At 48.5% G+C, this 26,621-nt stretch overlaps 1 protein-coding gene across 2 annotated transcripts in view; it reads right to left on the bottom strand.

Moving 5' to 3' along the window:
• CTDSP2 (CTD small phosphatase 2) overlaps positions 1-25,731 on the bottom strand; it is a 71,982-nt gene extending 46,251 nt beyond the window's left edge. The window contains exon 1 of one of the 2 annotated variants that reach the window (XM_080995029.1): positions 25,134-25,731. In XM_080995029.1, the coding sequence (XP_080851155.1) occupies positions 25,134-25,197 (64 nt within the window). In that variant the 5' untranslated portion in view covers positions 25,198-25,731. The remainder of the gene's footprint in view (positions 1-25,133) is intronic. The other variant, XM_080995030.1, reaches the window with a different exon arrangement.
• Positions 25,732-26,621: the final 890 nt, after the last annotated feature.

The following is a 26,621-nucleotide window of genomic DNA, read 5'->3' as shown; positions in this document are numbered from 1 at the left end:
CACACAGCAGACTAGCTTGATCCCTTTTCCATCATCACTGTTGTGGTTTTCTGAGTGGCATGTCAATAGCGGGTCATCCCAAGGCCAGCCTCAATTTTAAATGTCAACCGTTCGTATCTCCCAGCTGCTCACCCTGCTGCCGGCAGTGCCAATGTTGTGATGCAGACTCAGCCCCAGCCTAGAGGAAACGGGTATCATTTTAATCTTGAAACCGGTTGTCAATCTTGCATAACAACCATGTGCGGGCATCGGTTCTCATGTGTTCTTTGCCCAGGACATGTGGGTCAGGTGAGCGTGAGCAGACCAGGCAAGCCAGAAGTGTTTTCGCAGCCCTCGCCCGTAGTATTAACAAGTGCAGGCCTGTCTGCCGAGGGGTGAGGCTGCAGCTCAGGGGAAGAACACGTGCTTGGTACGTACAATTTGCCAAATGCAATCCTGACCTCTTTTTTAAAAAAGATCTTGGGTAGCAAAGTTGGGGAAAACCTGTGCCTAGTCAGAGGAGACCATCCTAGTAGGTCCGTATTATTATGTACACTGTATTTATATTTTTGTATACACACACAGACACACTGTTGGGCACTGAACTCTGTGAATGAATGAGAAATTTGTGAAATTTGTTAGGATACTTAACAGAATCAGGGTAATGTGGTGGGCAGAGTGCTGGATTGGAAGCAGGGTTGCATCTCCACTCAGCCATGAAGCTCACTGGGTGACCATAGGCTTTTCACTCTTGGTCGTCTCTAAGTTGTTGTTGTTGTTAGGCTAAAATGGGAAGGCCACTGTAATCCATTAATCTATGGTCCACTATGACGTGCGAACTGGAAGGGAGAGAAGGCCTTTGGCTACAGGAAAATGGGACAACGTGCCAGTTTGCTTTTGTACAACACTGTTCTGAAACACCCTTAAAAAACAACAACGAACACACACAACCCTACTGCTTCTACAACTTTATATGAGATTTTTTTATTGTCCCAGATACTCTGACAAATATTTTTGTATACACAGAACTGCCAGCTGCACTGAACACAGGGGCTAGAACTTCTGGTGTTGAACACCACCAATCCATTGTCTTCCTAGAACCCCATGGGCACAAGTATTTTCCCATATTGGAGATATGCTCCACCCATGTATACGTACTAAGCTGGGAGGGAGGGGAGAGGAATCACAGGGCTGCCATACGTCCAGACATTTCCCGGAAGTAACTGGAATACTGCAGTCGGCAGCCATGTCCGGACAGAAATAGGCCAAATGTCCTGGAAAATCCTTACATATGGCAGCCTATGTTGACAATGCCATTTTTGCCTATTTCCCATAAACATAGCTAAAAAACGGCTCTTTGTGATTTTGCCAACAACTTTGGGCAAAACTTTGCCAAAAAAGCTCAACTTTTCTGTCTGAATTTTCACTGTTTGAAATATGGCAACCCTAAAAATCATCACAAAGGCTATCCTGCTTTGACTCACGGTGGAAAATCATGTGTGTAATATAGATGCTTATTTCTGCAAGTCACCCAATGATCAAAGAGTTTTGTGGGGTAGCCCCCTTTACAGCCCAGAAGGCTACAAACTTGTTGCTGTTCTTGTTGGTAAGCTGCAATTTTTGGAGGCTGAGTTCTTCGCCAAGTGCCTCATTTTCCCCTTGACGCCCCACTTGCCTCACAAGCACCTTCCCGGTTGGAACCTCACAAGCATTAATTCCAGCAACACGTGTGAGTGCAGAGAAAAAGAAATTTAATTTTCTCGGGGGGAAAAGTCTTGCAAAAAACTGAGGCGGAAGCTATCTGACAACGCTTACGTGGACAAGTACTGTATTTTGTTCACAACTGCTGCCATGTTTCAACTGGGCCACAGTGTCCCAATTCAGAAGCAGTGCACCATGGGTTGATATTCCAGAATCCATAGTGTCACTGAAAACGAAAGGCAAACTCCACTGTGGGCTCTCTAGATGGCTCAAAAGACTCCTTGAGCAGGCAGGAACGTGTAGATTTTCAGACCACTGGGTTATTGCTGAAGGTGGTAAGAAATTAAATGTTGCCCTCATTTGAAAAAAAGGCCACATCTTCTCCCAACCTTTTGGATCTTTAAAGCACAGCAGCAAAATATTTATGAGGGGAAACCGGGAACCTATACATCTAGAGCAGGGGACAGCAGACTTTTTCATCAGGGGGCCAGTCCCTCAGACCTTGTGGGGGCCGGACCATATTTTGAAAAATATAAATATTCTGCAAGCAGGTCCTGCAGCTGCCTCCAGACCTGGAGGAGGAACGCACTCTGCATGCACTCAGGAGCCTGTCTCAGCACTGCCTGCTCACCGGCGTTGTTGACGAACAGCAGCTGCTCCATCGGCCTGTCCCCGCGGAGCTCCCAGGCAGTGTGCACCATGCGCTGCGGCCTGTCATCGAAGGCCAGGTCAGCGGGCAGGCTGCGCATGTGGAGTGCCAGGCAGGTGTGTGCAGCTCGCCCTCCAGCTGCTCCAGCGTGGCTGCCGAGTGCGCCACCAGCAGCAGCGCCAAGCCAAGCACCAGGCGCACCAAGCTCCGGTTGAAGCCCCGCAATGTGCCCGTCACGATGCCCATGGCACGGCCCAGACCCGCCGCCCGCCCGCCGGCCTCTCCATCCATTTACCTCAGCACACGGGCAACGAGGCTTCAGATTGGCTGCAGGAACTTGGAAGTCAATCCCCATGCAGCAAGGAGTCCGCAGAGTGCGGGGACTGACCGAGCGGGCGGCAGGGTCTGCGGGCCGGATTTACGAGCCGCGGGGACCGCATCCAGCCCCTAGGCCTTAGTTTGCCGACCCCGATCTAGAAGCACATTGTAGGTGTTAAGTTGTGGGTGAACATATCAGACGACACAGCGATTCTTCAAGCAGCTCTTGTTTATTCACAGGCCAGAAGAGAACTGAACTGAAGGGTTCAGCCAGCCTGCTTATATAGAGCTCCACTACAACGCAACAGTAACCATTTTCTGTAACTATCCAATCACTAAACGTCACTTTCGATACCTTATTTGCATATGTGGACCTGAACTATCTACAGTATCCCCCTGCTGGCCCAGGGTGAGAACTTCAGTACATAACAGTAGGTAAACGTTTACACAGGGATCGTGGGCTGAGCTACAAGGCACTGGGAGCTCAGCTGGTTAGAGGCATGGTGCTGACAACATGTTTGATCCCCGTATGGGACAGCTGCATATCCTTGCATTGCAGGGGGTTGGACTAGATGATTCTCAGGGTCCCTTCCAACTCTTATCATTCTATGCAGAAAGAAAAAAAATCTGTATCCTTTTGAGCATTCACTGTTTTAAAGGCCTGCCCTTCTCATTCCAGGATCAGCAAGTTCGGAGATCTTCATTATCATGCTTCTGTGACACAGTGAATGACAGCACTCTTACAGGAATGTTCCCCCTCTGAGTATCTGAAGCACGACAGGAGAAGCAGCAGACTGAGGAATGAAAAGTCGGCATCTGCTTTCAGTGCAACATTCGGGCATGCATTGGGTACACTGCACCGAAAAGACTTGGAAACAAAGTCAGGATCTCGCTGGACAGATCAGGCCTGAACAAGTTGTGACCTACCAGAGTTAAGCACAGTCCACATGCAGAGTCTATTAACCCAATGGGGGCTGTTAAACCTTCCAGGTTTTTTGCTGCCCGCCAGAGCAAGGTAGCCTGGCTAAGCACTACTCTGTACGGTGGCTGCTGAAGTTTCTCCAGACTTTTCCCAACTTTTTTCAACCCTATCTTTACCATCTTAGGGACTACCACCTTGTTTGGTTTGCTTTCAGGACATATTCACAGGATTCTGAATTCAAGACCAAATAGCAGCTTCCACATTGTGAAATTTCAGAATACACGGGATTCTGCCTCCAAGTTTGCACTGAAACCGTTTCTCCTTGTTTAGACACTGGCGTCTGCTGCTGGGAGGAGAATGTTGTTGCTCTATGCAAAAGTGTTCACACCTGGGCTAGAGATGAATCAAGAACAAGCAAACCATGTGAAGCTGGTTTAAGAACAATGCCTCAGACAGTAGTATCTTATAGCAAGGTACATCAATGGAACATATATTAAAAACCCAGTCCTGGGAATGCAGAGAATGAATGCTCAGTGCAGGACAGTGTGAGCACAGCCTTCCTGTTTTCCATAATCATAAAAATTATCTCCCAAAGGAAACGCAAAGATGGGCAAAAACCCAGTATGAACTAAGGAATGATCTCCAAAGATCTTACTCAGCATGTGCTTTGTATTATACAGAATTGTAGCTAATCATGCCATAATTTTCTTTATAAAATTTGCAAATTGCAGCAACGTTTTGCTGTATTGGGAAAATATGCTAAAAAGCAACCCACCATATATCAAAATGAATGCAACCTCTTGAAAGAAGCAAAAATAATAAAAATCCTGTTGGATGATGTCATCAGATGTTTCAGCTCTCCTCCGAAATGCAATACGCCAGAGAAAGGAGAAATATGTGAAATATATAAATAACAGCTGCAAATCCTTCCATACATTTCCTTTCGGGCCATTCAAACTGTGTCCAAACTGATTGTTTCCTTTGCAACCTATTTTTAACAAGAGTAAAGAAAAATAGAATGTAACACCAGACAGGAAATGGATTCCAGAGTGCCCTTAGCAAGGAATGATTATTATTCCTCAAGTGAGGTTAGCAGAGCGGCCTGGTGGATATAAAAAAAGAGTGAGTTTCTCAGAAACAGCTCCTTTATATAGGCATGGAGACCAGTGACCTAGCTCAGGGTCTCCTAAACATCTGATAGCAGAGACGTTTTCTCTGCTGTCCCAGATATACCAGAATTCCACTCCCTGGGAAAAAGTCGCCCATCATGGATCAGTGTTTGGAGTTCACAGAATCCCCCCATTGCATGTCCCCGTTTAGTCCTCTCATGGTACCCTACAGCAGGGGCAGTGTTAGTGCTAAGTTGTGGGCGAACATATCAGACGACACAGCGATTCTTCAAACAGCTCTTGTTTATTCAAAGGCCAAACAGAACTGAACTGAAGAGCTCAGTCAGCCTGCTTATATAGAGCTCCACAACAACGTAACTGTAGCAACTTTCTAAAACTATCCAATCACTGAACGTCACTTTCGATCCTTCATTTGCATACAAACTATCCAATCACTGAACATCACTTTCGATCCTTCATTTGCATACAAACTATCCAATCACTGAACGTCACTTTCGATCCTTCATTTGCATAAGTATCTACAGTATCCCCATGCTGGCCCAGGGTGAGAACTTCAGTACAGAACAGTTAGAAACTCAGATACAGAAGCTAATTGCCAAATGACACTTTAAACATGAGTTACAGCCACCACAACGGAATGTCTAGGCCCTTTTCTTATTAGGATCATTAATTTCATTTCTATACCGCCTTATATTTTAAGGGGGGGGAAATCTCAAATTACGTAGTTTACAACTTATGCACTCCTTGGAGGAAAAAGGTAGGATATAAACACGATCAATTAGTTCTTCTGCTTACCTGCTTAAGAAAGCTTTCCAGCAAGATGCAGGTGTCATTTGCCAACCTGCCATCCAGAGATCTCCACATGGTCTCAAATGGACCCACCAGTAGCAAAATGGCACCTGGCAAATTTCTAACACTGAGCAGGGATTCTCAAACTCCACCTGTTTCATCCTGATGGTTTGCAGCCTGTCTCCATTAAACATTCATATTGATTTCTAATTGTAGTTTTACTGCGTCTTATTTATTATATTGTGTTTTACTGCGTCACAGTTTTAATTCCGCAGAATTTGAACAGTAACACGATAAAATACAATAAAAAAATTAAAGAAGCAACGCAGGTACAATTAAGAATCATACAGCGTCTAGCATGGCAACTGCTACGACAGATGGAAAAATAGCTCAGTGGTGTACCAAGACCCTCAGCAATTTTCAGCTGGGTTTGTGAGGTGGGGATGGGGGGGGGTGAGTTTGGGAGCCACTGTAGGAGCATGTCTCTTGGGATACTTCACAAGGCAGGTTTGTGAAGACACCATCATTGATGTACTGCTCAGAGGACAAGCCAAGACCTTTTTAACTCTCTAAGGGTTTTCAATGGGCAATTTGTGTATCTCTGAGTTTTTACCCGACTCCTAATTATTCCTTAACAATTGTAGAGGCTGCTTGTGAAGATTTTAGCCATACATTCTTACTGCACTTAACACAATTGTTTGCTGCTGTAAGCTTCTTTGGCTATTCCCAATAGGAAAGCATTATAGTTTTAAATAAATACCTAGCTTATAATTCTCAGTAGGCCTTAAAGCCAGGTTTCAGAAACGTTTCCTAAGGCTCTTTCCATTTAGATCTTTTAACAGGTGAAGTCAGAGATTGGACCCGATGTTCTCTACCTGCAAAGCTAACCCTCTCCCAGAGCTTTGGCCAGTTTCACCCTTGGGCTGCATGCAGGTACATGAACAGCTACGTCCCAAATCTAGCATCCAGTAAACCCAAACCTATTCTATATTTATTTTAAAACCTACATCTTTCCCTTCCTCCCAAAGAAGCCCAGGGCAGCAAACAACAAGCAATAAAAACACATTAAGCTCAGTTAGTAGAGTAAGGTAAAGGTAAAGGGACCCCTGACCATTAGGTCCAGTCGTGGCCGACTCTGGGGCTGCGGCGCTCATCTCGCTTTATTGGCCGAGGGAGCCGGCGTACAGCTTCCGGGTCATGCGGCCAGCATGACTAAGCCGCTTCTGGCGAACCAGAGCAGCGCACGGAAACGCCGTTTACCTTCCCGCCGGAGCGGTACCTACCGTATTTTTCGCTCTATAAGACGCACCAGACCACAAGACGCACCTAGTTTTTGGAGGAGGAAAACAAGAAAAAACATATTCTGAATCTCAGATGCCAGAACAGCAAGAGGGATCACTGCGCAGTGAAAGCAGCAATCCCTCTTGCTGTTCGGCTTCTGTGATAGCTGCGCAGCCTGCATTCGCTCCATAAGACGCACACACATTCCCCCTTACTTTTTAGGAGGGAAAAAGTGAGTCTTATAGAGCAAAAAATACGGTATTTATCTACTTGCACTTTGACATGCTTGTGAACTGCTAGCTGGGCAGGAGCAGGGACCGAACAATGGGACCTGACCCCATCACGGGGATTCGAACTGCTGACCTTCTGATCAGCAAGTCCTAGGCTCTGCGGTTTAACCCACAGCGCCACCCATGTCCCTATGTTAGTAGAGTATGAGACTCTTAATTTCAGAGTTGTGGGTTCGAGCCCCAAACTGGGCAAAAGATTCCTGCATTGCAAGGGGCTGGACTAGATTCATGGTCCCTTCCCACTCTACAATTCTATGAAATTTTAATATAGATGCAGTCTGGGAAAGATTTGTTCAAATTATCAGTAGCCTGCTACATAAACAGTCTCTAAGCGACTTATAAAACATCAAGCAGAGCGTAAAATCAGAAAGGGGGGGGGGGAGATCCCAGTACATGACAATAAAACCATACAAAAATCCACAGAACAGGCACACTAAAACAGCAGCAGAAAAACAACAACACCCAGTAGTCAAAATGGCTCAATAAAGCTAACTATGAACCCACAATAAATAAAGCCTTGGCCTAGTGAACTCTTTTTATTATGAAAAATAAAATGACAAAGCAAAAATAAGGGACTGAAATGCTAAGCCTTTAACATAGGTATATCGTTTTATTTAACATAGGTATATCGTGCGGCCAATGGAAGCTGCCCTTCCCTATACTCCCATTTTGCTCTTCAAAATGGGCTCCACATCTCTTGCTTTATAGGGGACAGATCTGGGTGCAGACAAACAGGTCAGCCGCCATCTTGCTTGGTCTCAGGATACCAAACTTTGGGCCTGCGCTTGCGCCCAGTCTTTTTCCTTCTCAAATAATGCACTCTATGTGGGGCTACCTTTGAAGGTGACCCAGCGGACGCCAAGACCACATAACACCGGTCTTGAAAGACCTACATTGGCTTCCCAGTACGTTTCTGAGCACAGTTCAAAGTGTTGGTACTGACCTTTAAAGCCCTAAACGGCCTCGGTCCAGTATACCTGAAGGAGCGTCTCCACCTCCATCATTCTGCCCAGACACTAAGTCCGGCTCCGAGGGCCTTCTGGCAGTTACGTCACTGCGAGAAGCTAAGCTACAGGGAACCAGGCAGAGGGCCTTCTCGGTAGTGGCGCCTGCCCTGTGGAACGCCCTCCCACCAGATGTCAAAGGAAAAAACAACTACCAGACTTTCAGGAGACATCTGAAGGCAGCCCTGTTTGGGAAAGCTTTTAATATCTGAAGGACTATTGTTGAAAGCTGCCCAGAGTGGCTGGGGGAACCCAGCCAGATGGGCGGGGAATAAATAATACATTATTATTATAAAACAAAAATCTCTCCCTCCCCATCCATCCACGCCAAGCTGCATTTTGACCTGCAGGATTGACAGGAGGGGAAATGATATTAGGAATTCTATGCAGTTCGTTTGCACCATCAATGGGGAAGGGAGGGAGAAAGCAAGATGCTGAGGGTGATTTTGAGCTGAGAAACCGACTCTTACAACAACATTCTGGAGGGGAAAGGATTGAGCAATCTCTCCCTGCACATATCTACTGCAGGTTGCATCTGGAAATTTTCTTATTCTCATATATATATAGAGAGAGAGAGAGAGAACATTATCACTGCGGCGGTGGGGAGGGAGAGAATAAGGAAAGCAACAGTAATAGTTTTAGCCCAAGACTCCAGCCTCTTCACCTAAAAGACATGAGGAAAAACAGGTAGGCACTTTTCAACTCAGTTGCCCAGCAAGTTAAACCAGTTCTGGGTGTCTCTGGCAACTCGTGCAAAGGTCTTAAGATGAATAAATATTCTATTACATTCCTATCCCATCCTTCCTCTACAAAGCAGAGAAGAAAAGGGCTGTTTTCGCCACCATTTTATCCTCACAACAACCTAGATGTTGGGGCGACAGACGGCAACCGGACCCATCGCCCCTGCTGTAAACCTCAGGGTCTGGGCTGGGCAGAGACTGACAAGCACTTGGCTTGTAAATTTTATTGAAAGTTATTTAAGGAACTGCACACCACTTTCAATACATTATGCAAAGACTGTGTTTAAGCTTTTGTTCCACCACACAGGATTCCTTCTCCTCCCTCGGTGCAGCCATACGTCCCACTGCTGTCACAAAATTTCTAGCTCCAGGACACAACAGGGGACAGTTTCCTCACTGCCTGCCTCTTGCCACATCAGCCCATGCAATCCAGACCAACGTGTCACAACAGGCTACAGACACAGTCCTGTACGGTTCTCTACGCCTATGTACCTGGTGAACTCAATCGGTCCTAAATTGCACTCACTCTCTTCTTAGGATAACAGCCTATACCTGTAAAAGCAGGGAGCCTGCAACCCAGTGTTAGAGACTCAGATAAGGTAAAGGTAAAGGGACCCCTGACCATTAGGTCCAGTCGTGGCCGACTCTGGGGTTGCAGCGCTCATCTCGCTTTATTGGCTGAGGGAGCCGGCGTACAGCTTCTGGGTCATGTGGCCAGCATGACTAGGCCGCTTCTGGCGAACCAGAGCAGCACACGGAAACGCCATTTACCTTCCTGCTGGAGCGGTACCTATTTATCTACTTGCACTTTGACGTGCTTTTGAACTGCTAGGTTGGCAGGAGCAGGGACCGAGCAACGGGAGCTCACCCCGTCGCAGGGATTCGAACCGCCGACCTTCTGATCAGCAAGTCCTAGGCTCTGTGGTTTAACCCACAGCAACCAAATGGCACAGGTAAGATCACAGGTTCCCCCGTCCAATAAAATGCAACCTAGAGAACATAACACATGTCATGAGACAATAGTCCAGATTAAGGGGACATTTCTAAGATGGTAAAAAAACCATAGAGTCAAAACAGGGGAGAATGGTAGGGTGCCATGTGCCCCACGTCACACTTGAAAATCACTATGAGGGCATCAGAACCATAATGCAAAAAAGGGAGACTACGCCCGCATTGGGGTATGTCCTATCTGGGGGGCCTTGGTTGCTACCCAAAAGGCTGACTGTAGCTGCAAGCAGGAGGTGCCAATCAAAATGAACTGCAGTTGGGAGACTGGGCAAGAATGTTAGTATTTCTACATGGATCCATCCACACGTCATCAGGCAGATGTATTAAATATCACACACACACACGAGTGGCTCAAGTCACTCTGACAAAAACAGCTTCAGGAGAGGACAGAATGAATTAAGAGCCGTGTGGTCTAGGGAGCAGGTCCCTTAAATCCGATCCTGCAACTCCAGCTGGAAAAGCAGCTACAGCACAAAACTCCTTTTGGAGCATCATGCAGCCCCTGGATGAAAGTTGTGCACGTCCCAGGGTTGTGACCAGAAGGCACACTAGGCCACACGTTTGGCTGAGGTTAAGCTGGTCTGGGTCTGGTCAGTGGTGAACTCTGTGATGCTGTAGCCATGATGTCCTCTTCCAAGGGTAGCTAGAGGGGTGCCCTAAAGTTACTGCTGAACTGAAACTCCCGTGATCCTTGAACATTGGCCAAGCTGGCTGGGGCTAACGGGAATAGAAGCCCAATAACATCTGTGAGGCATTAGACTGACTAGCCACAGAATAGCCCAATCACTTATGCAAGTCATTATTTGATGATGATGATGCCACCATCAAGAGAGCCCAGCCCTAAGTTCTGCACCATTTGTATACATTAACATTACAGGAGGAGGTCTTCCTATTCACTGGGTTCATCTGTCCATCTTCTGAATTTTAGCCTGCCTCGGGTTACATAATACCGTGCAAAATAATATAGCGCTACGTTACCCAATATGGAATGAGCTTGGTCACCAGAAGTTGGAGATCCAAATTCTGCGACATCTTGTTCCATTGGTGCGCAAACCCCTGCAGGATCATGTGTTGAACAGAATACAAATGTCTGCCACCAAGGAAGCGTTTCTGTCACAGGAATTCCACATTTCACACACACACAAATCAGCATCCCCATTAAGAGTACTATATACAGCAGGACTGGAGAACCTGTAGCCCTCCAGATGTTGATGGACTACAACTCCCATTCCCCCTGACCACTGGGCCATGTTGGCTGGGGCTGATGGGAGTTGTTGCCAGACAGCGTCCCACTGTCTCCAGAAGAATTACCGTATTTTTTGCTCTATAAGACTCACTTTTTCCCTCCTAAAAAGTAATGGGAAATGTGTGTGTGTCTTATGGAGCGAATGCAGGCTGTGCAGCTATCCCAGAAGCCAGAACAGCTAGAGGGATTGCTGCTTTCACTGCGTAGCGATCCCTCTTACTGTTCTGGCTTCTGAGATTCAGAATATTTTTTTTCTTGTTTTCCTCCTCTAAAAATCAGGTGCGTCTTGTGGTCTGGTGCGTCTTATAGGGCGAAAAATACGGTAACTGAACTGGAACCAGAGCACTTCAATTGTCCATCCATAGGAGGGAACCAGCAACCTTACAGGGGGATTTTAATGTATTCTGGCTGGCTGTGTTCGGATGATCAAAGCTCAGCTTAACAATGAGATACGAATGAGGCTTTTGCCCCCATGAGCAGCCTATGGCGGAAGATGTAATTAAACCAGGATGCATCCAATTATCCTTGGTTTCCTGTTTCATCCAAACCGGGAAACCATGGTTACCAGTTTCAGAATGTGCCAGGATCCTGAAACACGAAGCAATGGTTAATTAGGGACTCCTGTGTTCATGCAAACTGCAAAAGAAGATGCGAAGGAGCCATGCGCACAGACCAACCATTTGTTCTTAAGCCAAGATATATTCGTCTGAATCAGGGCACTGTGAAGATTTCCAGCATCACAGCAAAGGCAGCAGAGACACAAAAAGCTCAGAAATACATTCAGAATTACCACCAACATCTCGCTTCTCTCCAACCTTCATTGCCTGTGCATAACGTCTTTTATTTTTAAACAGCCAGTCATGGTCATTCTTAAGCTACTAAGGCAGCTCCAGGGTTTCTTTGTTTTCCCCTACAGGTTTCGAGGAAGCAGAATCTTCATGATAATCGACATTATTCACAAGAACCTACATTATTCTGCGATAATGGAAAGGGGAGTTTCTCCCCCGTCCCAGTGTCACACAGCTTCAAAGAAAGCATCACCCTGTTGTTGTGGTGGCAGCAGGTGGCTGGGCTTTGTTTTGCTGGCTGAAAGCTAGTGAGGTTGTCAGGTGGATCTTGCTAACCCCTCTCAAGGTGCAACTGGTTCTAGTTGGACCATATGCAGCAGCTGCCTCCTGCAAACTCTGGCAAGCAGTGAATCCTTTTCCTTCAGTCACCCTCAGCTTAACACCAATTGCTAGTTTCCTAGGAAGAGAACTGGGAGGTCTGCCAAAGTCAGAGCCTAGGCGTATTTCAGGAGAGATGCAAGACATCTCCCCCCCCCCCAAAAAAAGAAATGTTAAACGTGCTTTTAGTTGCAAGGGAGGGATAACAAGGGCATTTCTGTAGTGCTTTTAAAACTCTCTTAGCCCTGAACGTAAGGATTTTTTTAAAAAAAATGAAATGTATGCCATTCTTTACCATTAAACATCAACATTGTAGGGAAATGGGGACTTCCTGCTTTGCAGAAAAGTGCAAAATCAAGTGATCGTGCATGAGGAACATAAATGGAACATGTGCTTTTTACACATGTCCTGCTTGTGGATTTTCCTGAACATCGCAAACCCAGTTTTCAAACAATTTTTGAAAGCCAAACATCCGGCACGGCTACCAATTGGCTGCAGGAGCTTCCTGCAGCCAATCAGAAGCTGCACTTGGGTTTTGGAATGTTTTGTATAGTACGACTGTAAGGTACGACTGTAGTTAAGATACAGTGGTGCCCCGCAAGACGAATGCCTCGCAAGACGGAAAACCCGCAAGACGAAAGGGTTTTCTGTTTTGGAGGCGCTTCGCAAGACGAATTTCCCTATGGGCTTGCATCGCAAGACGAAAGCCCATAGGGAAATGCTGGCGGTCGGGAGCAAAGACTTTCGCCCACAGCCGGCCTTCAGAAGAGGACCTCTTCTGAAGGCCGGCGGGGGGCAAAAGTCTTTGCTCCCCCCGCCTGCCTTCCCCCCCGCCTGCCCCGGGCGATCTTAAAATGCTGGCGGGCGGGAGCGAAGCGTTCGCTGCCGACCCCCAGCATTTTAAAATCTCCCCCTGTCCCGGGGAGATTTTAAAATGCTGGGGGTCGGGAGCGAAGCGTTCGCTGCCGACCCCCAGCATTTTAAAATCTCCCCGGGACAGCAGAGACTTCTCTGCTGTCCCGGGGAGATTTTAAAATGCTGGGGGTCGGCAGCGAACGCTTCGCTCCCGACCCCCAGCATTTTAAAACGCTGTTTCGAAGCGGGGCGGGGGGCGGGAACACCTGCCCCAGCCGCCCCACTTCGGAACGCTGTTCCGAAGCGGGGCGGGGGGCCGGGAACACCTGCCCCAGCCGCCCCACTTCGGAACGCTGTTCCGAAGCGGGGCGGGGGGCCGGGAACACCTGCCCCAGCCGCCCCGCTTCGGAACGCTGCTCCGAAGCGGGGCGGGGGGCCGGGAACACCTGCCCCAGCCGCCCCGCTTCGGAACGCTGCTCCGAAGCGGGGCGGGGGGCGGGAACACCTTCTGAAGGCGGGCGGGGGGCGAAAGTCTTTGTCCCCCCTGCCTGCCTTCCCAGGGGCTTTTAAATCGCCCCGGACAGCGGAGAAGTCCTCCGCTGTCCGGGGCGATTTTAAAATGCCGCCCGCCAGCATTTTAAGATCGCCCGGACAGCGGAGAAGTCCTCCGCTGTCCTGGGGTTTTTTAAAATGCTGGGGGTGGGAAGAAAAGCCCTTGTCCCCCCCCCCCAGCCTTCAGAAGAGGTCCGGGGACAGACTGTCCCCGGACCTGGTCTGAAGGCGGTTTCCCTAGGAACGCATTGATTGATTTTCAATGCATTCCTATGGGAAACCGTGCATCGCAAGACGAAAAACTCGCAAGACGAAGAGACTTGCGGAACGAATTAATTTCGTCTTGCGAGGCACCACTGTATTAGGTCTAGGGTGGAATTCATCATAGTATTGTGGGGTATGCATGCAAGGAACAAAGCTTGCTCCTGCAATGGGACGTCTACCACCACCCATTCCTCCCTCTGTGCATCCCCTAAATCAGTTGGGGGAGGGCTTCCTCTAACCCTCCAGAGTAGATTTTAAGAGGGGGGGGGGCATTGAAAGCAGACCTTGTTCCGGACATACAACAACTTGGTTGAATTCCAACCCTAAGTTCAGAGACTGAGCAAGACCAGCCAGAGTGGCGTCCTTTGCCTTGACTCCTGCAGCCTAACGCAGTAAAGCACATTTGGCCCTGTGCGCTACTTGTTTAATAGGCATGCAAGACAGGGCAGCAGTCGGGTTTTATTTATTCCTTGGCACGACAGCTTCTGAGCAATGAAAACTTAGACTTTTCGTAAGAGTAGCCTTAAAAGCGCTCCACTGTTTGTAAGGCATCCTTAATTTCTGTGCACGCTGGGAACTTGCTAACGACACACAAATGAATACTTACGTCACTGTTATGTGTAGAGGCATGCCCATCAAAGACACAGACATTCTTCAAATTCTTAGGCACCAGCAACGTATTTTTAGGCAGCCAAGCAATATATTGTGCACCTGGGATTTTGCAAGCTTTAGACCACAGTCCCCATTTGTCCACTAAAGTTATATTAAGTTACAAGAATATAAATCCACTTGCACTTCAAGAGGGGGACAGACAGAGAGAGAGAGAGGCAGAGAGAGATGGAAGCGTCTACAGAGCACAAACTTGCAGTAGTAACTTCCAGGGGGTTCACCGCATCACATCTTTTGCAGAAACAAAACAGACAAATCCTATTGACACCTTATGGGTTAACAATATAAAGCTGGAACAGGGGTCACTTCATTCAATGCATGAAGCATTATTCTCACTTGGTGAGTGTGTACATTGCAGACGTATTTACTTGTTTATAAAAGGTATTTATACACTGACAGTTCATATAACACAACCAAGTGATGTGCAGCAATTATGCTTTCGATCAGGCAATCATTTTGTGTTGCATACATATTTGGGGTTTTCAAGACACGCCTGAAAATGGAAAGCGAAGAGGGCGCCTCCCAAATCTCTGCTGGAAGATTGTTCCATTGCCTAGAAGATACAGATACACACAGATATAGAGGGTGGAGGGTGGCAAGGCAGTCAGTGACAACCCTACGTGAAGCTCAAATGTGTGCAAGATATTGTGTGGACTTCTTGGGATTGGGAGTTCAGTGCTAGAGAGTATATCCTAGACCTAGGGCAGGCATGGCCAAACTTGGCCCTCCAGATGTTTTGGGACTACAACTCCCATCATCCCTAGCTAACAGGACCAGTGGTCAGGGATGATGGGAATTGTAGTCCCAAAAACATCAGGAGGGCCTCGTTTGGCCATACCTGAGGACCTAGGGTCTAGCAGTGTTCTTAAACTTGGGTCCCCAGCTGTTGTCAAACTCCCATCAGCCCTGACGGCTGGTCCTCCTAGCTATGGATGATGGGAGTTGTAGTCCAACAAGAACTGGAGATCCAAGTTTGAGAAAGTTGAGGGGCAACCTCCCTCCTGTGCAAGCTGTGACACTTCACATGAGGGCTGTGACCCTGTGGCAGGGGGTGGGAGGAGGCAGGGTCTTCACACGGCAAATTGACTACTTCCGGGACATCTGTGGCCTTTCCATTGAAATAAACCAAGTCTCAAGTCCAGGGACGGGGAAGCTTTTTGAGGTCAGGGACCACATTCCCTTCTGTTCAACCTTCTCGGGTCTGAGTTCCAGTGGTGGGAAGGGCCAGAGGGGAAAGTGGGTGGAGCAATGGGTGCAAATTTTATGCTTCAAATTGTAGGCTAGTTTCTATGCATATACCTACACCCCTCTCTCTATCCCCCTACTCTTGGGATATAAAAGGGAGAGGAAACACAATGAAAGTATTTATCGAGGGTTGCCATATAGACATACTCAGAATACTGCAGTTGGAAGCAGTGGTGTAGCGTGGGAGGTGCAGGGGGGCCGGCCGCACCGGGCGCAACATCGGGGGGGGGCGCGCGCTCGCAGCTCTCTGCCCCTACCTGGCTCACTCACTCTCTCTCACTGCAGTGCTGGCTGTGCGAATCCGATCCGAGCCGCTGGGTCGCCGCCCACTGTGGAGGGGGTGGGTGCCAGGCGTGCGGTGCGGAGAGAGAGCGAGGGACTATCTGGGGGAGGGACAGTGCAGCGGCCGCCCAGCGCAGCGCTGAGCGCGGGAGAGAACCACACCAGACCAGACCAGGCAGCAGCAAGAAGAAGCTGGCAGCGGCGGCAGGTTAGGGGTTAGGGGGCGCAAATTACTTGCCTTGCCCCGGGTTAGGGGGCGCAAATTACTTGCCTTGCCCCGGGTGCTGACAACCCACGCTACGTCGCTGGTTGGAAGCAGTGTCTGGGCAGAAATCAGCTAAATGCCCGGGAAAATCCAGATGTATGGCAACTGACATTGTTAATGTCGTTTTTACCTATTTTCATTAAAAAATTGAGGAGAATGACAAGAGCTTTGCACCCCAGTTTTACTGAATGAATGTTCCTTGTGGTGCAGCGCTATATTGTGTGTGTTTTAGGGGCATGTGCAGAATTCAGCGGGACTCGCTGAACATTAGACGCTCCAAACTCCCTCCGGGGATGGGCTTTGCGCAGGGTTACAATGCTTGCGCACCCAGCTTCTCACTGCCTTACGATTCCTGGGGAGGGGCTTTCAAACTTTACTTGAAATGTGAACAGGGTGGAGGTGAAATAACTGGAGCTACAACCAAAGAAGCTGTAAGGTGTAGCAATCTCCAAGTCGACAGTTCTCCCCTCCCCAAAAAGGTACCCACCCAACCGGCTTGTCAGGCGACACTGCAAGCTACCAAGTGTAGAGAACTACAAACTTTGGTAATAATTAGGAATGAACCTGTGTTGCTGCTACCAACCGATGATAACATCTGTTCTCTCTACTCTCTTTTCCGCAGGATACAAAGCAAAACTCTCTTCTAGACAGACTGGGGGTGGGGAGGGAAAGTGGAAATGGATATGTACAACCCAGACAAACCCTTCGCCACCCCCAACGTCTAGGCTTTGATATCAAATGCTTTGGCACCCGGCCAGCACAGAGTCCTGCATGTATGCATGGAATCCTAGGCATCCCATTTTTATGTCGTTGGATATTCTCCTAAGGATATCTGATTGTATTGGAACTGATGTTTTGAATCCAGAAGCATGGATAAAGTACCGTATTTTTTGCTCTATAAGACTCACTTTTTCCCTCCTAAAAAGTAAGAGGAAATGTGTGTGCGTCTTATGGAGCGAATGCAGGCTGCGCAGCTATCCCAGAAGCCAGAACAGCAAGAGGGATTGCTGCTTTCTCTGTGCAGCGGATCAATCCCTCTTGCTGTTTTGGCTTCTGACATTCATAATATTTTTTTTCTTGTTTTCCTCCCCCCAAAATTAGGTGCGTCTTGTGGTCTGGTGCGTCTTATAGAGCAAAAAATACGGTAGTTTGTTCAAAAGTCTTTCAAAAAAGAAAATAAAGTAAAGATGTAGAGCTGTGTTTCCCAAACTTGGGTCTACGGTTTCCCTCATCCCTGATCACTGGTCCTGCTAGCTAGGGATGATGGGAGTCGTAGTCCAAAAACAGCTGGAGACCCAAGTTTGGACAGGTCTATCAAAAGCTACAGACACGGGTGGCACTGTGGGTTAAACCACAGAGCCTAGGACTTGCTGATCAGAAGGTCGCGGTTTGAATCCCCGTGACAGGGTGAGCTCCCGTTGCTCGGTCCCTGCTCCTGCCAACCTAGCAGTTCGAAAGCACGTCAAAGTGCAAGTAGATAAATAGGTACCACTCTGGTGGGAAGGTAAACGGCGTTTCCATGCGCTGCTCTGGCTCGCCAGAAGCGGCTTAGTCATGCTGGCCACATGATCCGGAAGCTGTACGCCGGCTCCCTCGGCCAATAAAGTGCCGCAACCCCAGAGTCGGTCACGACTGGACCTAATGGCCAGTAGTTCCTTTACCTTTACTATCAAAAGCTACAACTGATAAGAGTTAAAGTCCCCAAACCCTTCACAAACTACAGTTCCCAGGATTCTTTGGGGCAGGATGGAGTGGGGTGACATGGATGTTTAAAATGGCATCGTACCGCCATGGTGTGGACGGGGCCTTACATGGACCAGAGCTTACATCCCTGGGTTCCCTGCCAGGGAAGGGGGGGGGGGCTGGAAGAAGAAGAAGAAGAGTTTGGATTTGATATCCCGCTTTATCACTACCCGAAGGAGTCTCAAAGCGGCTCACATTCTCCTTTCCCTTCCTCCCCCACAGCAAACACTCTGTGAGGTGAGTGAGGCTGAGAGACTTCAGAGAAGTGTGACTAGCCCAAGGTCACCCAGCAGCTGCATGTGGAGGAGCGGGGAAGCGAACCCAGTTCACCAGATTACGAGTCTATCGCTCTTAACCACTACACCACACTGGCTCTCGCTGGAAGGAAGGAAAATCTCAGGAAGGCTTGCAGCACCACTCATAGCCATGCCGGGATGGGGGGTGGGCAGGAGGACTTCCTTAGATGCTCTGGTGCCAATGTCAGAGGGGCCTTCCTCAGAACAGAGAACGGGGTCAGGGATAGCACTGGGGAAATTTTTGCCTCTGAGAACAAGAAAAGCTTTAGGCAGATGGTGGGTGGAGAACCCGCCATTTCCTGGAAGGAAGGAACCACACACAAGAATACCAATGCTGCTCACTATGTCTTGGTGCAAGGCTTACAACAAAAGCACTCTGTGTGTGTATCACATACACATACAGTGGTACCTCGGGTTACAGACACTTCAGGTTACAGACTCTGCTAACCCAGAAATAAATAGTACCTCAGGTTAAAAACTTTGCTTCAGGATGAGAGCAGAAATCGTGCTCTGGCAGCAGCAGGAGGCCCCATTAGCTAAAGTGGTGCTTCAGGTTAATAACAGTTTCAGGTTAAGAACGGACCTCCAGAACGAATTAAGTTCTTAACCTGAGGTACCACTGTACATGTGAAACATCATCAGTAATTTGCTTCAAATGTGGGTGGGGGGGAGCTGATCCACAAGATTGGACCCCATACCACTTAATTTCTGTTTTTGTATTATTTTACTGTTTTTATGTTGATTTGTACAACATTTACATTACACACACAAAAAAAATAAATAAATATACGGAGAAACAAAACACAGCTTTTCTGGTTAGCAAGTTGCCCGATGTGTTTTGAGTTATATTTTTCAACCAGCAAGACACCTATGTCTCTCCCTCTCTCTCTCTCTCTCTCTCTCTCTCTCTCTGAGGACAGCAGGCAAGATTTTGGGAAGGTCTTCCTTGACTCTTCCCCTACCCAGGGCTTGGCTTTCCTAGATACTGTATTGTCAAGACTTACATTGCTGTCCTATTTCCTTTCCATTATGGGTGGCCGTTTCCTCTAAGCCCAGAGGAATCAATGATGCTCTTCCATATGAACCATCCCCCTCCCCCTCCCCATTTTCGGTTTTCCACCTTTGCTCAGGCCTTCATTTAAGCCCTGCTGACCTGTATTACCAGTCCTGGGACATATGCTTTAATAACAGAGGCGTCTCTGAGTAGATTTCCATCACTGCCAGCTGACTGCAGCCTGCCCACACCCACCTAGGGTAAGAGGTAACAGCTTGCGGGTCAAAATGTCTTTGTTTGCATGCTTGATGTCTGCTCTTTTTAGAGCTAGTGGCAAAAATCATGATGCAGGCACCGAGGGATGTGAGATTTACACACAGAGACACACACACACACACACACACACACACACACACACTTTCACTGTATGGTCTCAATCCCTGACTCTGCAAGAAGAGGCTCAGATTGGTCTGAGTATAGGTGGGGGAACCTGCGGCCTCCAAATCCCATCAGTTTCCACCAGCATGATCCATGGTGAGGGATGATGAGAGCTGGACTCCAGAAGCACATCAAGACAGCTACCTGGAGATGGAATAAGCACCTCTAAGGAGGTGTATAAGGGACGCGGGTGGCGCTGTGGGTTAAACCACAGAGCCTAGGACTTGCCGATCAGAAGGTCGGCGGTTCAAATCCCCGCGACGGGGTGAGCTCCTGTTGCTCGGTCCCTGCTCCTGCCAACCTAGCAGTTCAAAAGCATGTCAAAGTGCAAGTAGATAAATAGGTACCGCTCCGGCGGGAAGGTAAACGGTGTTTCCATACGCTGCTCTGGTTCGCCAGAAGCGGCTTAGTCATGCTGGCCACATGACCCGGAAGCTGTACGCCGGCTCCCTCGACCAATAAAGCGAGATGAGCGCCGCAACCCCAGAGTCGGTCACGACTGGACCTAATGGTCAGGGGTCCCTTTATCTTTAAGGAGGTGTATATGAGTGTGAAGAATGCTTGTCCACTGAGTATTTATGCATTTCTTTAAACTGGGAGGCGGGGAGGAAGAAAACATGAAGGGGAGGATCATGCAAGCATTCATATTCAATCCTACCCTTTAAGCCAGGGGTCAGCAACCTTTTTCAGCTGTGGGCCAGTCCACCGTCCCTCAGACCATGTGGTGGGTCGGACTATATTTTGTGGGGGGGAAATGAACGAATTCCAATGCCCCACAAATAACTCAAGAGATGCATTTTAAATAAAAGGACACATTCTACTCATGTAAAAACACGCTGATTCCCGGACCATCCGCAGGCCGGATTGAGAAGGCGATTGGGCCGCATCCGGCCCCTGGGCCTTAGGTTGCCTACCCCTGCTTTAACCCACCTTTATGCTTGAATACTGTATTGTGAGATATCTGCAACCATATTCAAGATAACAGCCTCAATCCCCAACCCCAACATTGGAAGTTACAGAGGAGGGCTTTGTTTATTCCTTTAAAAAAAATAATGCCGCTAGACTCTTCCATTTGGTTACATGGATTTCAAGGAAAGACTTGCACAAAGGCTTGCAGCCTAGAGTTTGAGAACCACAAGCCTAAACTGATTTTATCCTAAACAGTCCAAGAGAAATGACACAGCTATCCAGGGCGGAAATCTCTACGCAGATCCTAGCAGTAGCAATAACAAATCTCAATGGCCCAAATAGCAGCTCCTGATCGTGGGAACATTTCCCACCCCCAGTTTGAGACTCCAGGAGTCTCTCAGCCATGTGTCAATGAACCAGTGACCTCCCTGGATACTGGAGGAAGGCCTTTTTGTGCTATCTGTGCTGTATCTACGTTTCACACCCATTTGCTTCTCATACACAAAATCATTTCTTTATTTTCATTTCCCCTTTCCAGCCAGCTTCTTCCTGGAATCCAAGGTGACTTAAAACACAATAAGTTCCTAATAATAATAATAATAATAATAATAATGCAATTGGGAGAGGGAATCAGTTAATCAAATTTCTTCACATAATAGGGAAATTGAACCTGTTTGATCCCTAACCCAGCCATTCAGAGCTAAGTTCAACCAAGGAACCATTCTGGGCTGACCTTTCCTAGACCTCGAAGGGAAGGGAGTTCCTCAGTCAAAGAGCAGCGACTGAAAACAATGATCTATGAATTCCTTCCACCATCTTATCTTGCTGGACATCCGTTCCTCAATAGCTGAGAACTGTCAACAGTACATTTTCTTTATCATTCCTCACCACCCAAAAGCCTTGGATAAATATCCCCAGTTCCTTCAGGATAGCTCCTAGATCCTGCCAGCACAACCTCTCCTTGGTAAAATCTCTCTTCTGAGTTACTCCCTGCTCCGGTTGACACGAAACTCAAGCTTTCTTCTGGGCCTTTTGGTAAATGTGAAATCCATAAGAAGGCGGTACTGTACTGAAAAGAGCAGCTCTTCCTTTCTCTAAACGGCTGGCAAGGACCCAAAACCAAACAGGGGCACATTCCCACGATAAAGAGATTATAGTGAACCACTCAAAATCCTTGCCTGTTGCTGCTGGAGCCAGTAAAAGTGACTTGCATTCTCGGTGCCACCCACAGAGACTGCACACAGAGACACCTCATCATTTATAGCCTCCATTTAAATGCATTGGCTATAAAAAGACCAGAAACCAGGACCAGTAAATAACCCTAATTTTGCTTATTAGTTTTACAAGAGTAACCTCTGACACCTGGAGAAAGCTGGAGTCATCTTGTCGCTAACTAGCGCACCTAAACACTCTGGCCCCACTGGGCCTTCTCTGTTTTGCCTCTTGTTTATCCGCAAGAGAATTCCATATCCAAGTTAGTCCTCTCCTCTCCTGGGCGACCGCCATCACAGCCTCCATTTTCCTTAACAGGGACAAGTCAAAAAAGCCTGGGAAATGGGACAGAGCTGAGATGTGCAAGAAGAAAAACTGAACCCCTTTCAGGCATCAACAAGAAGCAAAGAAACATGAAATGGAAAGACAAATAAAGAGTTTTTTTCTCAACATTTTTCTTTACTCAAGTAACCAACAGTTAGCACTGTATTATTTGTTAATTTAATATTTTTTTAAGTGCTTTTCAGGCAAACTCCACTAAGCAGTTTATAGAAAATGAAAAATAGTAAGCAAGAATTAAGAATAGATAACACAAACAGCAAATACAAGCCACAGGGAAAGCTTTTCGAAACTCCAGCTGCGTCCACCCCTCTTATACACAGCTTAATCCTATGTATGTTTACTCAAGACCTACTGAGTTCAGTGGGACTTGCTCCCAAGTATGCAGACATAGGATTATTGCAGCCTAAATCCTCAAAACCAGGCACTTTCTCTTCTCTAAACAGGTGGTCACTCAAGCTGAATGCAAAGCTCTCAAGTGGTCCAAAAGAGGTCATAAAGCTTACCAAACATACCAGCACCCTACTTTCCCCAAATCAACACACTCCATAGAACTAAACTAAGGGCCTGGGATAGCTTAGTCCGTGGGTTCGAGCCCCATGTTGGGCAAATAATTCCTGCATTGCAGGGGGGTAGACGAGGTGAGCCTTGTGGTCCCTTCCCACTTGACAACTCTGATTCTATAAAGGGATGGCACTCATTAAATCACAATACATTAAAAAAAGAGACACACAGCAACCTCTGTAGCCTTCCAGATGGCTGAAATTTAGATCTAGAAAACATCTCTGTCAAGACCACGGACACTTCACAGGGTTCACATACAGACACACACAGGACCAGCACAAGAAAAAACAACAACCAAGCAGTAAATGTCAAAAATTCAGAAGCCAAGGACTTCCTGCCCAATGAGGTCCCAGAACTTCTGGGGTAAAAACTGGCATTCCACAACCTCTTTTGGAAAATCCTGTGTGTGTCTCCCCACCTTACCAAGAGTCAAGAGAAATTAAGAGAAAAATATGCCGTTTACACTGTCCAGACCAAAAACACACACACCCCAAAGAGTATTGTTTGTTTGTTTATTGTTATTACTTCTATTATTTTGCAAGCAGATCTGTCCAGGAGCATTTAGGGCAACAAACAAACCTGCAGCCTAAGCCTACAGAGGAGGCAAGGGAACGTCAGCCTTGCTGTAAGACTGTGATCCCATGCACACTGACTTGGGAGTAAGTCCCATGGGATGTTCTTGCAAGTAAAAAGCAATGCATTCGGGTCGGGCTGCCCAGCATCAAACAGGGCGATCAGTCAGATGCACCCAACAGAGGACGGCGTCCATCGCCCCCCCCCTTTATACTCCACCCTGTGATGCTTAGCCCTTTGCAATAGGAATTCTAGAGGCCCCTTCTGTCAAGAACATAAGGGGAGGGGAAGCTGCCCGCCAATAGCGGAGAAGCAAAGGCTGGACAGCAAACATCAGCTGAATAAACACAGGCAGAAATAAAAGGGGGGGAGAGAGAGAGAGAGAGAGAGAGAGAGAGAGAGAGAGAGAGAGAAGAGAGAGAGAGGTTTGTGGCAAAGGAAAAAATGCCAGCGCTTCCAATCAGGTCTTGGGAGCCACCTCCTCCAAGGAGGAAACTGGTTTAAAAACACACACACCCCAAACAAGCCATCTTTTAAAAATATGAAACACGGTGCATTTTTCACCACTGAGGAAAATGCTGATTAAAAGGTGGAGTCAGTACTCTGGGGAAGAAACTGCAAGAAGCAGACCGGTTTCCTTGACACACTAAACCCAAAACTGTCAGCCTCAAATGCCCTTAATAGTACTCCCACTCGACTCCCTGCGCATCCTACGCATCGGGAGATGTGGAAAAGAAGCGTGGAATATCCAGACACAGAACCACGTCCATTTTCGAGGACGCTAGTCCATAGGATTTAAAACAACAACAATATGTGGGGGGGGGGGGGGTTGGAGGTTTGCCTGGTGAAGAACTTCGCTTTCACTCGAGTCCAGATTAAAGGGCGGCTACCCGACAGGTCGCCAGGAATTATGCCTAAAGATGGGCATTTAAAATTTCCGATTTGAAGGGTGGGGGGGAAAGGAAATCAAGACACGCTTCACATTCTCATCGGTTCGGAAGGAAAATGAGCGATTCGCGTGTCTTACGCACGCGCGCAAAAGAGAGAGCGCCGGGCGGGGGGGGGGGGAGGTCGTATGAAAAACAAACGCTGGAATGGCTCTTGCCACATAACTGGGATGTTTTTTTGGGGGGGAGGGGAAATCCCCCAAATCCCAGCCTCTCAAGAACAGGCATTGGGGTAGCACGGGGGGGGGGCGGCGATTCGGAGCAACAAAAACAAGCCCCCCTCCCTCGCCTTTTCGCACCCACCCCGCTGTGGGAAACCAGCGCAGGAAGAAAGCACCATGCTTCCCCCCCCCCAAAAAACCTAGCGAGGAAGGGCGGGGTGAGGAGAGATCTAATTTTGGGGGACAACAACGACATCTCTGCCAAAAGGGCTATAGATTTAGAAGAGATATTAAATGGGGAAATGACAGCCAGGGGAGCAACATGGATCGTCCGTATAAAAATGGGGACAGCGTTGTGTAAGAGGAGAGGCTTCCCCAGGAACTGGGGTGAGAAGGGGTGTTGGGGGGGGGGGATATGTGAGTGTTTTCAGGGCGCGTGCACGCCTTTCCTCCCCCGCCAGGGTTCAAGGGATCTCCCTGCCCGCAAGGATCGAGAGCAGAGCGCGCGCAAAACACACACACACACAAACACACCCTCGCCGCCCCGCCGAAAGGGAAAAGCGAAAACCCACCAAACTTTCCAAGTCCCGCCATCCCCTTACCTTGTTTCGAAAGCTCCAAGGCTTCGTCCCTCTGCACTTGGGTGATGATGGACCGGCTTTCCATCTAACAATCCCACAGACCCTGGGGATCCTTTGGTTGGAGGGAGGAGGAGGAGGAAGGAGGAGGAGGGGGGTGGAAAGGAGGGAAATGTCCAGGGAGGAGGAGGAGGAGGAGGAGGAGGAACGGGGTGGGGTGGGGGGAGCGCAAGGGAGCACGATGTCGCCCACTCCCTCCTCAGTTGCCCAACCCCGGAGGAAGCCCGCGCGCGAAGGCAGCGACGCAGATGCTCCTCAGATCGGGTCCAACATGGAGAATCCAGGGCTGGAGGGAGGGAGGGAGGAGAGGAAGGAGGGGGGGCAACACACACACACACACACGAGAGAGAGAGAGAGAAGAGAGAGGAAATGGGACACAGGCGGTTTCCAGTCCCCCCCGCCTCCTCCTTCCTCCAGATAAACAACCAGCCGCAGCAGCTCCCTTTTTGCAGCTCGCCTCCCGCCTGACAGCTCCCCGGAACTGGGCACCGCGCCGGGCGCGCAGGGCGAAGGCGCAGCTGCGGGGGAGCCCCGCTCGAGGTTGCAACGTTCCAAAGCTTTTGTTATTTTGTCGCCCGTCCGGGGGCTTCTCCACGCAGAGAGAGCAGCCTTGAAACCGCTCCGGCCTCGCGATTGGTCCGGCGCGAGGCGCGGGGGGGGGGGAGCGGGGGTGGGCGGCGCCAGAAACTCTACTATGCGGTGTTTACCTAACAAACATTCCAGCTGCCGGAGGGAAAGGGAAGGGCGGCCCAGGCCACGCCTCCTCGGGGGTGGGCGGCCGGAGAGTGGGGGGGGGGGCTTCCTAGAAGCCGCCGCTCCGTGCGCTTGCTCTTTCCAGGCCGGCTGCAATTGCCCTCCCCAAAATTAAAAGCTAAACGCCAGAGCAAGGAGCGTTTGCAGCGCTCCAGGGAAATCAGTGCATGCATTTATCGGCCGTGCAAAGCAATAAAAGATGAGCAAGTTCTTGCCTGTCAATCAAGAGCAGCAAATTGATCAAACGTGGGGTTTTTTTTAAAGCTAGCGAGCCAGCAGCGCCTCCGAGTAGTCAGCGGAAGCAGCATGGGCGGGACCAAAGTTTTCAAAAACTATAATGAGAGCGCGATCTTCCCTAAAGTGCATAGCTGTCAACGTTTCCCCCCCCCCCTTTTTTTTTAAGGGACATTCCTATTCGGAATAAGGGAATTTCCCTTTTGAAAAAAGGGAAACGTTGACAGCTAAAGTGAGCGGGGGGAAGTGGCTCAGGTGAGTAAACACGAGCCTGTTACAGAAATGGGAAGTCTTTCTGTACTACCGCCAACCTCCCCTCCGGCCTCCAAAGGCAAAGCCGTGATCACTAGGACCAGTTAAGACCACGCAAAACAAACAGGACTTTCCTAGAAAAGAATTGGGTGTGGAAGAGGAAATGCGTTTCTTTCCAAGCAAGGCTGGTGACTTCATATAGATCTGGCCCTA

This window comes from Podarcis pityusensis, assembly GCF_964106645.2.
Source record: "Podarcis pityusensis genome assembly, chromosome: 2".
Taxonomy (NCBI): Eukaryota; Metazoa; Chordata; class Lepidosauria; order Squamata; family Lacertidae; genus Podarcis; species Podarcis pityusensis.
The sequence above is the reverse complement of the archived record's forward strand: the minus strand, read 5'-3'. Positions and strand labels throughout refer to the sequence as shown.